Consider the following 17,984-nt stretch of genomic DNA (forward strand, 5'->3'; position numbering starts at 1 on the left):
GGGGCTTCACTATTTAAAAAATGAAGGGAATTTTAGAAGGAAATCTTTTCTATTTGTTGATGTTGAAAATAAAAGGACTTCACAGTTTTCCCATTCAGAGTGTGTTGCATTTTACAGGAAGAGTAGAACTTGCAGATGATTTTATGGGTTTTCTCCTAGTAAATGTTTTACAGAAACCGATGATTTGGCGGTTGACCTCATTGTGTAATAGGCTAAGTGTGTTCAGTCTCATTTGCCACAGCACAAGTACCAGGACTTGCTCATTCTCCGTACACCTTTAACAACTGAAGGCAGCCCCCAGTTGTGAAACATACCTCCATGCCCCTTATGATTTTTAGGGATTTCAAGCTCTTAACTGTATCACAACAGACCTACTCCCATGTCTGTTCTTTGCTGGCAAAGCTGAACATTGTAGTCAAAAGCGAATCTATGAATGTGAGCCCCAGGGGATTAATGGTTCTGGGTAAGTTAGAAGGTAGGAACCTGGGAGAAGCAGTAAGTCACTGGTTTAATTTTAGAGACTGTAGTGCACTTTCTCTGGCCTTTTTCCTTTCCCACGTTTCTCTCTGAGCTCTGTTCTGTTTGAGAACTATCATAAAGAAAACCCCTCTAGCAAATACTAAGCAGTGAGAAGACGGTAAATAAAAGAATCACATATCATCCTTATGATGTTAACATGAGGAAGGTGGGACGTGAAAGCCAGATTTCGTGTTTTAACTTTGGGTTAACCAGACAGAAGGAGAAGACACAGTTATCCTCTTGACACATGTGTTTACTGTGGAGTAAGACTTTATCACTCTTACAGGTTGAACAAATTGAAGCTGGGACACCAGGCCGACTCAGGGTGGTAGCGAAGTCCACCAATGGTGACACAACCATCGAAGAAGAGTACAACACGGTAAGAATGGGCCTCGGTCACACTTCATCAGAAAGCAAATAATGTGCTCTTTGGATATTTGCTGGGGAGTAATAATAATGGCTGTTTACTATTTCTAAAACCCTTGGTTCTATTCCTGTTCTAAGACATCTTTATTACTTGTGATATTATAATTTGTTTTGGTTACAGGGATGGCTTCAGATTTTCTCCACTGTAACTTAAATCTTGTTTGTCAAATCGTGATTAAAAAGTGTCAGCACTTTTAAATGAGCTAGAATTTCTCTGCCCCATGTTCTTTTATCTCCCCTGCTCACCACTTAAAATAATTTAGTTATAGGCTATGCTGTCTTTGTCTCTAAACTTGGCTAGATTTATTAAGGAATTGTTCACTCCCTTTTTCTTAACAAGAAATGGGTAAGGATTTTTACTTTATCATCTTCAGAAGATTTAATTTAAATAATTTTCATTTGTTTTAACTCTTGTATTATTTTCTTAATGTATTATTTCTTTCCAGGTCTGGAAAATGAATCAGATTGGCTTAATAAGCAGAGAAAAATATGATAAAATAACTCATGCATAGCCTTTTTGTTAACAGTCACTATATATTAATAATTTTTCAGGTATTGCTGGCAATCGGAAGAGATGCTTGCACAAGAAAAATTGGCTTAGAAACTGTGGGGGTAAAAATAAATGAAAAGTAAGAAAAAAATCTTAATTATGTCCTATTAAATACTATTTTAGTTATTTATAAGATTGATTAATACTGGAGTCTTAGATTTTTTAAGTTAGCTTTTACCATAGTTGGCAAGATCCCTTTTTAAGCTTAGAAAACTCTTCTTTTAGCGCCACTCACAGTATTTCCTGTTTGTCTTTTTTTCCCTCTTCAAAATCTAAATGAAAGATACCCTGCTTTGCATATTGTTTCTTTAAATGTTTATGTGTACAGAAAAAGACCCCTCCCCAGTTAATTGCAGGTATGTGCTTTGAAAGTTTCATGAAGTACGTAGATTTGAACCATGTTTAATTTAAAGCTACCAAGTTTTATGGTAATAGAGTGGTCACTACATTTCTAGTGACAGTTACAAGTCTGAAAACTGATTTTTTAAAGGTTTTAATAGGTAAAATCCTTTGGACTATACTAGATAATAGAGACTGTTGTCTGCTTATAGGAGTGGCGTGGGGTATTTCCCAGTGTCACCTTTCTTATATCCAAGTGAAAACAAGTACACAAGTGCTGTGAACCGCTAGCTGCCTTGGAAACTGAAAATAGGACAGTTTTTTTTTTTTTTTACCCCCACCTTTCAGGAATAACATTTATTCAGAAGAGATTCTTAATCTTAGTATGAGGATTTTTGCTTTATTATTATTATTTTTTCCTTGAGTGGGAGAGACAAGGGAGTTGAGGTCTAATAAAATTTAGCAGACTAAATGTTCCACCACCTTAATAACCATCTAGCTTGTTTCCAGTTAAGGCCAGGGTTTTCCATTTTGTCTAATATTAATAGCTAACGTTTATTCTGTACTTACTGGGAGCCATGGACTGTTATACTAATGTTTTATATGCATTCTCATTCAGTCCTCACAGCCCCTTAAGGTAGACTGGTGGTATTTTTCTTCTTACTCTTATTTCTATTATCATTATTCCCACTTACAGGTGGGAAAATGAGGCTTAGAGTTAAATAGCTCTCCAACATGGCAGAGGAAACAACTAACAGACCTGATTATAACAATTTAGAATCCTCAATAATTCTTAACCACGGTGTTTTAGTTCTCCTGTTCTAGGGTTTCTTAAAATTTTCCTCCTATTGCTTTGATTTTCAAAATAGCCAGAATCTCTAAGCTTTTGGTTCCTCTGAGTTTTGGTGGTGGTGCTGCTTTGATAATAAATTAGAACTTTGGTCTCAGGTAGGGTCACAGTATTGGGCTTCTTTGGGAGAAAGGGGGTTTTGTTCTGCTTACTTAAAAGTGGTAATTGATGATGATTTTAACTGAATGAATTTGCAGGACTGGAAAAATACCCGTCACGGATGAGGAGCAGACCAATGTGCCTTACATCTATGCCATTGGCGATGTGTTGGAGGGGAAGGTGGAGCTCACCCCAGTAGCAATCCAGGCAGGAAGATTGCTTGCACGGAGGCTGTACGCTGGCTCCACCGTCAAGGTGAGCGTGTGGCTGCCACCCACCGGGATACTGTTTTTAATACTGCTCCCGGCGCCCTCTGTAGGGATGGTTGTGAGGTTTGACGGTGGCATCCTAGGTTCGCTTTATTAACTGTATTCCAGACAAAGAATCATTGTTAAGACTGCTGTTCCTTTGTGATTTATTAGGAAATTTTTACTCTTAGAATCACACTAAGAACAAAATGAGCTTGATTAATCAAGTTTCAGCACTATTATGTTCCATATACTCATAATAGTTACACTTTGCACCAATTTTATTACTGCCAATTCAAGTATAATTTTCTAAATCTTTTTATGGTACGTGTCTAGGCTATGACAGGATTTGGGGGTTCTAAGTAATAATGTCAGTGTGCAGAGCTGCTTAAACCAGAAGTCAGACTTTATTCCCCCATTCTTTCTAAAAATAGGTCTTCTGCTCGTGGAATGTGTAATGTGGTGTATTAATATTTTTAATTTAATATTAAATATTAATTTAATTAATTTAATATTTAATATTAAAATATTAATATTTAATATTTTAGTTTTAAAAGTTAGTATAGGAAATTGAAACTCTTAGGTGGGTTTCATGGGACTAGATGGCAAAAAAAGAAATATGTTCCAATTTTTTTTTAAGACAGTTGTTTTTAGAGCAACTTTAGGTTCACAGCAAAACTGAGAATTGAAGGTATAGAGATTTCTCATATATCCTGTGCCCCATTATCAACATTCCTTCCCTAAGTATTTTCTTTAAAGGATTCTGGAAATGTTGATTGAAGAATTTAGTCATGACTCATTTTCCTTGTGCATAAATCATCATGGGTTGATTTAGGTTAGTGACAGCAGTGGAAACCTCAGTACTGCTAGTAAAATTTGTGACAAACATTTTGAGTGTACCTGGGATTATGTTGGATTGTAACATAATAAAATCTTGTATTTTGAAATTAACAAGATTGAGGTTAAAAGGGGTTAATCCCAGGTTGTCTGATCATCCAGGGAATAGTAGTTGGTTCATGTTGCTATTTGGAATAAACTTAACTACCTCTTTTTTTTTTTTAACTACCCTTGTGAGTTATGTCTTGTATTGTTGAAATTATTGAGTTACATGGTGACTAAGAAAGTATATTCAGAAACGTAGCTTGAGGTGCATTTAGTTTGTTCTTAATCTTTTATATTTGTGATTTCCTAAAATGGAAAGATATTTTTTATAACAATAACCAAAGGGCAAATATGCAAAAATTTGCGCCTAAATAAATTTGAAATTATTGTACCACAAAATTCTAAAAATCTAATGGATCTTTCCACCTACTTTGGTTAAATCCTTCCATGTATGGGTGTAGTAATATATCTTAGCATCTGCCAGGTTGAGCGAATTCTTTCTTAAAGTACCTTAAGCTTTTATGAGCAGCAGAATTTAATGTAAACTGAAATGAAAGGACTCCCTTTTTTGCTTGTTTTTTTGGTTTGTTTTTGTCTAATATGGAAAGTGCTTTACCGAACGGGAAAATAAACAGGTGGTGTTCAGTCCTTAAGTTTGAAATCTCACCAGTCTGTCCTTCAGTACAATAAATAAAGCTGAAATGTCAATAGATACCTAGACTAATTGTATTTGGAAGAGTTACACAAGTTTTTTTTTTAAAGAGCTGTGTAATCCCTTTAATTTTGTATTGATGAGAACGTTCACAGTTTCTGAGAGCGTGAGAGGATCCACATCTGCCTTCCTTGTTTCTAAAGGAGCAGCTCTCCCTTAAGCTGAAAAATTCAGCTTAACATAAACCCTGCCTAAATAAATCTGTTATGAGATTATAAGAGAACCCAAATTGAATCATGGGTGTTTGTGCCTTCCTCTGAATTGATGACATATATTCACTGCTTCATGAGAATGTTCGAAGCAAAGGGGACAAAGAGCAGCTATGTTTGATGTGCTAAGTGTTGTGCACACTTATCCCACCTCGGCAGCTGTGGAGACTGGTGACAGTTACAGGAAATTAGGTAGCTGTCCAAGATCACAGTGCACAGAGGCAGTCAAGGCATAAATCCAGTCCACATCTCATTGTAGGTACTGCTGTCTTAACCATGAAAATGTATCATTTGAGAGAGGAGGAAGATTTGGGAAATATGGATTATAGAAGAATAGGCGATGAGGGTAGAAAAGATGTTTCAAGACTTGAAAAAATATACTGCACCTCTGTAATTTAATATTTTACTAAATAAAATGAAGTGGAAGATATATTGGAAAAATTTAAATGAATCTTCTTAAACACTTAGTAATGATGAAAGTCATTTTCAAAGTTGCTAAAAGTATTTGCCACTAACTAAAGTAAATATTCTGTTTTTTTTGAAACATAAATGAAAGAATGAAAAAAAAATTACCATTTCAAAAACAGATAAAGAACTGACTGTAAAACTGAGTCAGCCTATAGATGATGGGCTTTCCACGAAGCTGTTTAAAAAGCCAAGTGTTCTGACACACGTACCAGCTTTAAAGCACAGGGTGATGATGGGCATTCCAGCTGTCATCTCCAAGGACCAGTGTCATCCCTTAGATCTTTTTAGAATTCCTCTCAAACACTTGAAATACTTTTATGTTTACAAATAGCAAGTGTTAGCGTCTTTATTATTACTTAAAGAGGTACTTTGTAAGTTAACTCAATTTTTCAGTAAATATAAAAACATTTTATATGGAAACTGTAGAGAAACCATAGTACACATATCTGCAACTTGAGAATGGGTTGTATTCTAAAAATTCATTAAGTTGCTTGTTGTGAAAACTGCAAAATGTTTTATCCAAATAAAAGTATTAAAAACAAGGATTACATTTCGCGGTCTAGGCCACAATAGTTCATTGAAACCAATTGGAAACTGAGTATTGGGACCAAGGAGAAAAAAAATACCATATTATGTGGACCCAGATTTCTATTTGATACACCATTTTCTGCCTGAAGAACTTCCTTTAACAGTTATTTAGTGTATGCACCGTCATGGTTAATTCCTTGGCTTTTGGGTTTTTCTTTTTTCCTCAAGTTTATTTTGCCTTCGCTTTTTGGAAGATAATTTTGCTGAATATAGAATTTTGGATTTGCAGGGCTTATTTAAATATTTTAATAATTTGCCCATTGTTTTCTGGTTGCACAGATTCTAAAGAGAAGTATGCCATGCCATCATTTTTATTTTTGTTCCTTTTAAGATTTTGTGTTTATCACTGTTTTTTTAGCAGTTTGATTATTGTATGCCTTGGCTTATTTTTCTTTGTAATTATTTTGCTTGTGTTTTTGTCAAGATTTGGGGGTTTATATATTTATAGTTTTTCATCAGATTTGGAAATTTTTCATCAAATTAACCATTTAATTAATTTTTCTGTTTTCACTCACATTTCTGTTTTTCATTTTCTTAGTCTATTGCAGTGTCTTCAAGTCCACTGATCCTTTCTTCTGCACTGTCTTGGGCTGTAAATCCCATTCCGCGTTGTTTGCACTTCAAGTGGTTTCTTTCATCTCTGAGTTTTATTTATTTAAAATATATTTTCCTTTTCTCTCTTCAGCAGGTTCTTTTTTTTTTTTTTACCTCTTTGAATATGCAGAACGTATTTATAAAACCTCTTTTAGTGTCCTCTGCGTATCCCATCATCTCTTTTGCTGTGTCTGTGTTGATTCATTTTTCTCTTGGTATTGGTTCATGAATTCTTGCTCCTTTGTGTGTTTCGTTACTTTGGATGGAAGTGAACTTTGTGCATTTTACATTGTTGGGAGCTGAGTTTTGTTGAATTCCTTTATATAGTGTTGGACTTTGTTTTGGCAACCCATTATGTTACATGGGATTAGTTTTATCCTTGTGTAATTACTTTTCAGCTTTTTTAGGGTGTGTCAACAGCAAGCTTTCATCTAGGCCTAATTTAGTTCCACTCCTAAATTGATGCCCTTCCTAAGCCTCCTCGGTGCTGCCCTGCCTACCATCCAGTGTCTGCAAATGTGTTGCATATTTGTCTGGTTTTCTAACTGTTTAAAGCAGGAAGTAAACCTGGTCCGTTATGGCAATAAGTGGATGGCTACCTTTACTTTTGAATCAGAATTCCAAAGGTTTGTGTTCATTTTAGAGAAAAAAGATTATATACTACTTCTAGAGGGAGGCACATTTTAAAGATTTTACTTTACCATTTTAGAGAGCGAGAATTGATTGAATTTCTCATATTTTAAATGCAGAACGACTTACCTCTGTACAGATTTGGCTGGGTAGGTTTAGCATTTACAAACATATTTGGCACTTATGTAATTACATTTTCACAATTCACATCAGCATATTAAAGGCTCTGAGAATTCTGATAGTTGAGAAACCTGTTTATTTGCTTAATACAGCATTTTACAAACTTGTTTGACTTCAGAACCGTTTTGTCATCCATGCCTATTAACATAAAATATGCTTTAGAAAAATTATCATTATTATTTTAATGGCTCCTTAATGTTACACTGGGAATATGTACTATAGAACCACTTCCTTATTTGTGTTTTTAAAGCCACTCCAATATTGCCACTATTGATGAGAACTGTGGCATTGCTCAATTAATGCATGTAGCTTTTTCTGTATATTAAATTATTACAGATTTCTGAAAATGGGATTATTGGGCCAAAAAGTTTAACATGTTTTTGTGGCTCTTAGTATGTATTACCTAATTGATTTTCCAATAACCTGTTAACTTCTGCCACTGATAATATGAGACTTTCAGCATTGGGTACACTAGTATTGTTTTGGCTGCTTAATTTAAGGGAGAAAAAGTATATCCTTGTTAACATCAGTTGGTAGATCAATGGAGAAGCCACATAAGCCATATATTCATGACTAGTCTTGACAGACTTTAAACCTCTGCTAAAACTTTATTGCATCAGTTAATGATTCTTGGCATAGTAGGTTTTTATTAGCCTACTTTCCTCTCCTAATTTTGAACCTTTTTAAACTATATACTTTTTTGAGTTATAATTTCTTCTGTCATAACTCTCCTCCATTTTCAAACAGTGTGACTATGAAAATGTTCCAACGACTGTATTTACTCCTTTGGAATATGGTGCTTGTGGTCTTTCTGAAGAGAAAGCTGTGGAGAAATTTGGGGAAGAAAATATTGAGGTAAATTCTACTCTTTACTACTCTTTTTTCCCCCTAACTTTAAAATAATTTCCAGCATACAGAGAAGTTGAAACAGTAGAAAGAACTTCCATATACCCATTATACAGATGCACGTATTACTAACATTTTGCCCATTTGTTTCATATTTTTCATATTCTCTCTTTGTCTGTCTCTGTGCATTGCATCTGTGTGTATTTCTTTTTCCTGAATCATTTGAGAGTAAGTTGAATACCCTTTTACCCCTAAATATTTCACTGTGTATTTCCTATGAACAGGACATTTTCTTATATAACCACAGTGTAGTTACTACTTTTAGACAATTTAATTTTGATACAGTACTTTATCTGACCTACCTTCCAGTTTTCAGTTTCATCAGTTGATCCAGTAATACTTGGTTCTACTTTTTAAAACCACTTTTATTAGTTTCTTTTTATTATTACTATGAGAAAAATACAGGAAAATACAAGGAAGAAAACTGAAAGGTACCTGCATTTCTCCTGTTCAGTTAGTAGAACCTTCTGTTTCCCTCTAATTGTACTAACTTTTGCCCCTCACCTTTTATCCTATAGTCAAGGAAAATGCGCATGAAATAAACTACTCTCATATACACAAATAACACCACACAAAGGGACTTATGTATTAACCCATTTAGGGGAGAAAGTTTCTAGTAAAACGTTCTTCTAAAAGACCAGATTTATGAATCAGTAAATTTTGTGATATAGAAGTCTAGTTTAAATTTCTTAACATATCTTTTATTATATGCTTTAGTAGTAGCATGTAATATTGGTATATTAGTAACGTATTATTAACATTTTTTTCTGATTATAAAAATAGTATATGCTCAAAGGAAATTTGAAAAATCAGGAACATATTCAGAAGGAAATTTTAATTCATGAGTTCATATGTCATGTTGTATGTATAATTTTGTGTAGGTCCATTTATCTAAAATTTTTAACTGTGATTAAGTTATATTCAGTTTTCTGTCCTACTTTAAAATTAATGTTGGATCACAAGCATTTCCCCCTAAAAACACCATCTTTTAAAATGAGAGATGCTGTACAGTAATTTGTTAAGCCATTCTTTTATTGGATTATTTACAGTTTTTCACCGTTATGAGTAGAATGATGACCATCTTTTATATTTGTCTGTTTCTCTGATTATTTTCTGAGGATAGATTACTATCAAGAGGTATTTAGGTTTTAAAGTTCTTAATATATATTTCATAATTTTTTTCATAACCTTTGGCTTTTGTTTTATTAGAATTTGCATTTTTCATTATAAAAGTAATACATTTGTGTTGAAGAAATTTTGAAAAATATAAGGGAAATAGGAAACAATTACTCATAGGCCTATGTCTGTAACACAGCAGTTGTTAGCAATTGGGGGTAATTTCTGTAATTGTTTTTTTCCCTGTGTAATGGTTGTGACACTGTGATACTATACATTCAGTTTTGCAACCCACATTAAAAAAATTCACCTCATTACAACATAAAGGAATGTTACATAATGTCTACAGAATCAATATTTCTTTAAAAGATCCTACCAACCATACATGTTTTGAATTGAAGCTAGCAGTTGGAGGAGGAAAAACCTCTCTTCAGTCACTTAAGACTTAAGCTTATGAAATACCAATACAGACGTCTGCGTGTCCTCCTGTCTGCCATCTTCCTTCCTCCCTCCCTCCTTCTGTACCTTTGGTGAATAATCCCACAGGAGGGGATGTCTTTGGAAATATTTAGCAAGAAAACTAGATACTTGCTATAATTGTTTCTGGCCCAAGTTGTCATTCCTGTGAGAATAGTGTTGGTGTTTGTTTCTTTTTTAAATTCAAGACAGCAAGAAATTACATGGCTTCGTCCTCTCATTTGCTTGCTCTTTGTTGTTGTTACATAAGGTTTACTCTTTTGAGTTTGAGATGTAATTAAGGGATGAACTTACAGTGAAAGGGCTTGTCACCTATGAGTTTAAAGTTATTTATCTTTTGGCCAGATTCCTATTTATTTCATGAGTTTTACTGTTTGATGAAAGTACTTATTAAAGGGCCTCCACCATCTTCACTCTATGACTAGAGTTTGACAGGCTACTCCTTAAGACGATGGGTCTAAATTGTGCTGCTCTCTTCTTAGGTTTATCATAGTTACTTTTGGCCATTGGAATGGACCATTCCATCAAGAGATAACAACAAATGTTACGCAAAAATAGTCTGTAATATCAAAGACAATGTAAGTGCCATTCTCATTTAATCCTTTCTACTAATTTTATTTTGTTCTTACTGTGTAACTCTGTTTTGATCACATGGTACATACACACGGCATACCTTTAGTATTTTACCTGTCGGTCTCCCCAGCTTTATGGACATTATTTGAGGTGAGGACCGTGACGATACTGCTTGACTCCCTGCTGCAGTGGACATAGTGTACAGGCAGTCAGAACTTACTGAATGAAGGAACCAGGAGGGAAACTTGAGAACTGTTTGTGTTTGTTAAAGGGGACCAGTGACGCCATTGACTATGTAAAAATAATGACAAAAAAGAAAAGAACGGGGGTAATTACCCAAGTTTGTATCCTAAGCAGCTGGCACTAGTGAGAAAGTTGTATTGGGAAGAGCTCTTAATTGGGTTCTGATTTTAAGATTTGCTCGCTGCTTCACGCAACAACTAGTAATGAACGCCTGTGGGCAAGCTCTTTGACCTCACAGAGTTTGTTTCTGGACCTACAAAGTGATTGAATAAATCATTGGTTTTTTTGAGACTTTTCTGATTGCTGCCCCCATTTTCTCTTGTAACCCAGAACAAGTGTGTATCTCTGCACATATTCTGTAAATGTTGTGGATTGAATCCGTGTGTGTGTGCGTGTGTGTGTGTGTGTGTGTGAGATTAGAACTTTTACAATTTACTTTCTTAGCAGCCTTCATATATAACATTCAGCAGTGTCAATTATGTTAATCATGTTGTCCATTACATCCCTAGTACTTACTTATCTAATAACTGAAAGTTTGTACCTTTTGACTGTCTGCACCCAGTTCCCCTCTCCCCACTCCTTACCGCTGGTAACTACAAATCAGATCTCTTCTTCCATGAGTTTGTTTTGAAGGATAATTGATCTACAACACTGTATTAGTTTCTGGTATGTAACATATTTCTGTACATTTCAAAATGATCACCACAGTAACTAGTTACCGTCTGTCACCATACGAAGATACTACATGATTCTTGACTGTATTCCTCAGAGTGTACATTTTGTACCTGGGACTCATTTTGTAACTAGAAGTATGTTCCTCTTGATCTCCCTCACTTAATCTGGGTTAAGTCTCATGAGAATTGGTATTTTTAACATAGCTGAGGATCTTTTTAAAAAAGTATCCCCAACAGTAAAAATATAAACAATGCTAAGGAACCTGTATGTTAAAAGCCTAATAAACTCATTTTCTTATCTCCAGATTTGAATATAATTAAGTTATATATTCTGTTTAGAAACTACTGCTCTAGACAGCACAGTTGCAGATTGCTTTTTACAGAACACAGGATTCTAGGAAAACCTGGATCCTCTACAAAAAAGGTCATCATAAATGCATTTAATAAATGAATGTACTAGGATAGCCTGTACCAAGCTATACAAAGTTGACCTAAAGAACAATTTTATGTAGAGACTTTTCTTTTTATATTGTCTTATTAAAGTCATTTTTATGAGTATACATTAGACACCATGCTACTGTGATAGAAGGATCCAGCAAGAGATACTTCATTTGCACGTAACAGTCGATGAAACTGCAAATGTTTCCTTTACACCAAGCAAATCTATTTAATTGTATAGTTTTTTTGTCCTTTTTTTTAAAACTACTGTCAGTTGATGAAATGGCATTTTTTTATATAATATGAAAAATAATTTTCACTACCAGTAAACTCAGTTAAAATGACTGAGGCTGTAAGTAGGATGGTACTGTTGTTAATTATTGTCATAAACAAAGATAGAAGAGAGGAGTACTTGCCATTGCTTGTCATAGTGATCTCGAACAAAAGCGTGCTTCTAGAACTTGACCTTCCTTGAGGCATGCTTTATTCATTCCGAGTCATTCACTTCACAGTGTATAGATGTGCTGGGTTTTAAGTAGTGTTTAACTTGCTAGGCTTTTATTCTTTTTGTATGCTATTCTATTTTTACATGAAATATTTAAAATTTACATTCAGAGATAGGGAAAATACCTACCATCCAGACTCAGTGAATAGTAACATTTTCCTATATTTGTATCAGAGCTTTCCTCTTAGAAGAGAGAAACCATCACAGAGGCAGTTTGTAATAGCCTCTATTTATTAGTGCTTGCTGTGTTCCAGGCCCTACTTAGTGGTCGACACGTACAAATTCATTTAGTCCTCACACAACCTTATGAGGTATGTGCTGTTCTTACCCCCGTTTTATAGATGAGGAAACTGAAGCATGTGGAAGCTGAGCAGTTGTGCCCGGGCACTTGCTAGTTAATGGCAGAGCAGGAATTCAGTGCTAGGCAAAGTCGAACCCGCGCTGTTAACCGCTGGCCTGTGCCTGCGTGGTCCTTTCCCTCCTCCTGGTGCTTCACCCGCCTTGCCTTCCCTACCCCAGACGCAGCACTGTCCTCAGTTTGGACTGTCTCACCTGTTCATATTTTTGTGTTATTTGCTGCCTGTTATGTATCCATAAACATCATACGTTGTGGTTTAAAGAAGAGGGGTATCCTTAGCTAAATAGAAGCCTGCACCTTTTTTTAAAATCTCATTTTTGGAGATTTGTCCATTTATTGCATGTAAATCTAGTATATTTTAAGAGCTATTATAGTTACGCTTTGTTTATCCCTATACTCAAACCCTGAATGTCAGGGTGAATAATGTGAGAGTCTAGAGTGGAATATGTCATGCACATGACCTTCCTGATGGTTTCCAGGGAGCTGCTGAACCTTAGATTTGGCCTTGCCCCTCACAGCCTGAGCTGCCTCATCTATTATGAAGGGACTGGGCTGGACAGTCTGGCTCAGAGCTGGCTCTCAGAGTCTGCACAGGGGAATGCATCAGGTTTCCCTGCTTTCGGCAGAGGTAGCCTGAGGTTGGGGCTTAGATTTATCCAGAGTAATTCCCACCCCAGTATTTCAGGGTTGCCAGATGTTTTTCTCTTGCTTTCAAAACTATTTTCACATTAGAAGGGTCTTAAGTCTGTGCTATCTACCCCCAAACCTTAGTATAAATGATTTTTTAATTTGAATGACTGCTCTTAAATGTTACAGCTATCACAGGTAGTTTATTTGGGGCTTTGATACAGCCAAATGGAGGAGATGGGGGGGCCCACATTTTTGCTTTTCATGTTTTTCCTTATCGTCACTCGTGGCTGGTTCTTGCCTCTTCTTTCTTGATGTGACCACCAGGCTCTCTATTGGCCCGTGTAGGAGTATCTTCACCCAAAACAGCTTCTAGCAGCAAACATTAATATAAGTCTTTGGCCATTTCTGAGTGGGATTTTTAGATTAGACTGGGAGGATATTCCAGGCAGTTAAGGGGAAGAAATCCATGTAATTGTATTACTCTTTTATATCTCAGGAACGAGTTGTCGGCTTCCACATGCTGGGTCCAAATGCTGGGGAAGTTACCCAGGGCTTCGCAGCAGCACTCAAGTGCGGACTGACCAAAGATCAGCTGGACAGCACCATCGGCATCCACCCTGTCTGCGCAGAGGTGGGTCGCCCACACTTCGATAGCTCTGTTTAAAAGTGACAGCATCACCCAGCTTACAGGGGGCAGATCTGGGATTCTGCTGTTCTTCCTACTGTTCCTGAGCTGCTTCGACCACCTTACAGCTTATTAGTGATGGAGACTACCTCGAAAGAAGGTCTTGTCTTTAGGGGCAGTTTTTCCTCTTCCCAATGTTTCTCCTTCCTAGTAACTGGATAGTATTGCCATGCTATTCAGTGATAAAAATGATGAGAGTGATTTATAGAGATGTGCCTTAAACCTTACATTTCTCAGGCCTCCTAAATTATTTTGGGGGCAATTAGCTAATAATGTCATTCATAGTCAGCAGCATAAATCCTAGTCATCCTAGAGCCACCTGGAGGCTAAATGATGTGTACCTCTTTAACTTTTGGTATCAAAGAATGAGATTTCAAAGTGATGCTTTTTAAAAGATCAAGAGCTGGAACTGGACTAGTCTGGGCCTCTGGGTGTCAGTGTTTCTTCATGCCTGTCAGGGCTCATCCAAGAGTTGAATGTTGTGATACCACTAAGGAGGGATTGTAAACCCAAAGTGTGTCTACGCTGGAGAACTTGGAGTTTGGGAGGAGGTGTCTCATCAGGAGGCTTAAGTATGGAGCTGAACATTGTAGCCCTGGAAAGTGTTCTCACTTCCTTTTGCTTTGCCTTTTCTCTGATTAGGGATAGTGTGTGTCCTTCTCTATATTAATATGCATCTGTTTAGTGACTAGGAAACTACTCTGTGTGTGTGTGTGTGGTTTGGTTTTGTTTTTGTGAAGTAAAACTAAGTTTCAAAAAAATAACATAAAAATTGAAAAGAGAATAATAGATTTTAAGAATCTCTTAAAGAACATGTAATTAGTCTTTTATTCAGTGTGATGACTAAGACTGTCTGCCTAGGGAAGGAGCCAGTTCATTTTTTTAAAAAAAAACAGTGTGTTAGTTTCCTAGGGCTGATGTAACAAAGTACCAAAAATGGGGTGGTTGAAAACAACAGAAATTTATTCTTTCCTAGTTTTGGAGGCTTGAAGTCTGCATTCGGGGTGTTGGCAGGGCTGTGCTGCCTCCAACGGCGCTCCCTGTGGAAGACTCCTTCCTTCCTTGCTGCCGCAGCTTCTGGGGGTGCCAGCAAGTCGTGACAGTCTCGGCTTGTAGATATGTGACTCCAGGCTCTGCCTCCATCTTCACGTGGCCTTGTCTCCTTGTGTCTGTGCTGAAATTTCCCTCTTGATATAGGACATCGGTCATTGGATTAGGGCCCACACGAATCCAGCAAGACTTTTTTAACTTGATTACACCTGCAAAGACACTATTTCCAAATAAGGTCACAGTCACAGATACCAGGGTATAGGAGTTGAACACATCTTTCTGGGGGACTTAATTCAACCCACAGCAGTGAGTATATTTAAATGTTTAGATGGCAGCCTAAGATACTTCAAAACAGCAAGTCCTCTCCAACATGGATAAAAACCTAACTTCCCAACTTGGGTGTGTGAGTGTGATTTTTTAACCTGAATTCAGTTCTCAAATGGGCTGATTAAGAGGCTGATGTGTGCTTGGTGAGTGCGGCAGCTTCTGGCGGGGGTGCAGCTGCCGGCTGGGCAGAGCGATGCTGGGAAGAGGCAGGCGTCTTCCTGAAGCCCGGGCCTGCAGGGAGGTCAGCCAGAGGCCTGCTCCCCGTGCTATGCCTGGCACTACAAGAACCCTTCTTAGGTTTTTGCTGCTGTGTATCTCCAGTTGTTGGTTCTCTTATGACTTTGAAGCTCAGAGGTGAATGTTCCATTCCTTTGATAGGGCTTTTTGCCTTTTCTTTTTTTCCAAGCTGGTGGCTGATGAATGAAATTGAAAAATTGGATGCTATTTTCTCACTCTCTGTGCACATCTGTTGTGCAGCTGTGTGCCTAGCACTGTGCTGGGCGCTGGGGGAGCAGTGGGGATTTAAGCCGTGATGCAGAGCAGGGAGACAGATGAGGAAATGCCAGATACAGTTCACTGTTGGGAATCCCGGGATCAAGGTACATATAAAATGTTTGTGGCAGGATAATTGGGGGTGAGGGGGGTGGTTCTTGCAAAGCCGAGAAGGCGGCATTGGTGTTATCCAGGCAGAGGGAACAGCAAATAGAAGAACTCTGTGGGTGAGATCATGGCTTCTTCAGGGAACTGAAAGGCCCTCAACATTGCTGTTGCTTGAAGAGCTTACAGGAAGATTAAAAAAAAAACAACAAAAATTAAGCTGGAGAAGTAGGTTAGGTGGGAAGATCATGGCCTTGTAAACCAAGACAGGGTATTTTGACTTTGTCTTGGGGCCACAGCAATTCAGCTGAGAGTTTGGAAGCAGGGGGAATGGGGTCTGAAGCATTCCTGAGAGAAATTACTTTGGCCCCGCCGCCATGGAGAATGGGCTGGAGGAGGCACATCTGGAGACAGGGGAGGAGGTGCTGGGTGCCTGAACTAGGGGAGTGGCAGTGGATGTCCAGAGACTTAGATATATTTGAGAGGGAGGAATAGGAGGTAGCGTTGATGGGACTTGCCCACTGTTCGGAAGTGGGGAGAGGGGAGAGCTGAATGGTTCCCTTTTGCCGCTTGAAGGAGGAAGCAGTCATACAAAGAGGGACTCCTGGGGAGCCACCTGGCAGGAGCGCCAACGTTTGTGAGGGTTTACTGTGTATCAGGAGTCTGCTCTCTCCCTCTGTGTGTTGTCTTATGTAGTCCTTACAGGAACCCCACCAGGAACGTTGCAGTAGCATCTCCATTCGACTGGTGGGGAAACTGGGGACAGAAGGGTTGAGTAACTTGCCAGCTGGAAAGTGGCAGAGCCGAGATTCAAACTCAAGCAGTCAGCTTCCCCACACCTTATGGATGATACTCAGCTTCCCCACTCCTCCCTGTCGGGTGTTGACGGGGAGAGGATGTGACTCGCAGGGTCAGGGAGCCATGCTCTGCGGAAAGTGACTAGGGCAGCTCCTGGCCTTTGGTAGATGTCCAGTAACTGCATCTGTTAGCTGGTGTTCCCCCGGATATTTCATTACAAAAGATGTGGCTTGACTGAAGGGTCATCATTAACAGCATTTTGTGGGGAGGGGAGGTGGAGGAAGGATGTGTATTTTGAAAAAGCTCCTCTGGTGATTTCTTTTACCTCCTGATTATGAGCTACTGGCTTAGAAACTAGACTTTGAAAAACCAAAGACTTCTCTGACAAAATCCTGACTATGGAAATCTTTCTTAAAGCTGCTTGATGGAGGGAAAGTGAAATGTGACTGGTAGGAGAATTTTAGGGACACTCTTGCTAAATGCTGGGTTCTCACTGGCGTAGGATGTAATTGGGTATGCTACTGGATCCACTGTTTTGTTTGTTTGTTTTGCTTTGTTTATAGCAAATAACCTTGTATTGTATAGGGCACCACTCAAAATGCAGTCCACAGAATGTTTGCTACTAATCCATAATGAGATAAGGAAGGAAATGAAAAAGAAAAGTTTAGAAACTTAAGGGATAATTTGACAATATCTGATACAGTAATAGAAAATCTGATTTTTCATTTCATATGCCTTTTAAAAGTTCATTTTCCTTATTCATTTGATTGAATTTCACAAATGTCAGTCCATTGGTTGGATTAGAAACAATAATAATTTAAAAACTGGTCCTGAGCACTGCTTTAAAGTGCTCAGAAGTAGCCACAGCTCCCGGGCCAGTTGTAGGTGGTTTGCAGAATGAATCATTGAGTGAACACTTAACCACCATTCTGACAAAATAGCCCAGGCGATTGCACAGCCTTTGGCTCTGAGAAGTAATTACTTACAGAGGTTGACAAATTCTTCATTGGAGACTTTGAGCACAATAATTTCCAAAGAGTTTCCTTCTGGAGTTGCTGTAGGAGGAAGAGAGCCCAGTGTTGTTTTGACTGAAAGCCCCTTGGTGTCAACACGAGGGGGAGTCTTGGGGCCTGGGGCATCAGTGATGCATTAGCATTATTCAGTGTGAAGATAGTATGGTGAAAATTTATTCTGGATGCCTGAGCATTAATAATTGAGTGGGAAACTGATTATGCATTATTTTGAGTAGTAATTTCAACTAATCAAGTTTATTTGTAGGGCAGAAAATAATAGCTCAAGAAGAAAGAGCAAGG

At 37.7% G+C, this 17,984-nt stretch overlaps 1 protein-coding gene across 3 annotated transcripts in view; it reads left to right on the plus strand.

Moving 5' to 3' along the window:
- TXNRD1 (thioredoxin reductase 1) overlaps window positions 1-17,984 on the plus strand; it is a 73,354-nt gene that overhangs the window by 49,534 nt on the left and 5,836 nt on the right. For all 3 annotated transcript variants that reach the window (XM_031462884.2, XM_031462886.2, XM_031462885.2), the window contains exons 9-14: window positions 806-898; window positions 1,498-1,574; window positions 2,882-3,038; window positions 8,042-8,149; window positions 10,276-10,371; window positions 13,711-13,845. In XM_031462884.2, the coding sequence (XP_031318744.1) occupies window positions 806-898; window positions 1,498-1,574; window positions 2,882-3,038; window positions 8,042-8,149; window positions 10,276-10,371; window positions 13,711-13,845 (666 nt within the window). The remainder of the gene's footprint in view (window positions 1-805; window positions 899-1,497; window positions 1,575-2,881; window positions 3,039-8,041; window positions 8,150-10,275; window positions 10,372-13,710; window positions 13,846-17,984) is intronic.

This window comes from Camelus dromedarius, chromosome 11, assembly GCF_036321535.1.
Source record: "Camelus dromedarius isolate mCamDro1 chromosome 11, mCamDro1.pat, whole genome shotgun sequence".
Classification (NCBI taxonomy): domain Eukaryota; kingdom Metazoa; phylum Chordata; class Mammalia; order Artiodactyla; family Camelidae; genus Camelus; species Camelus dromedarius.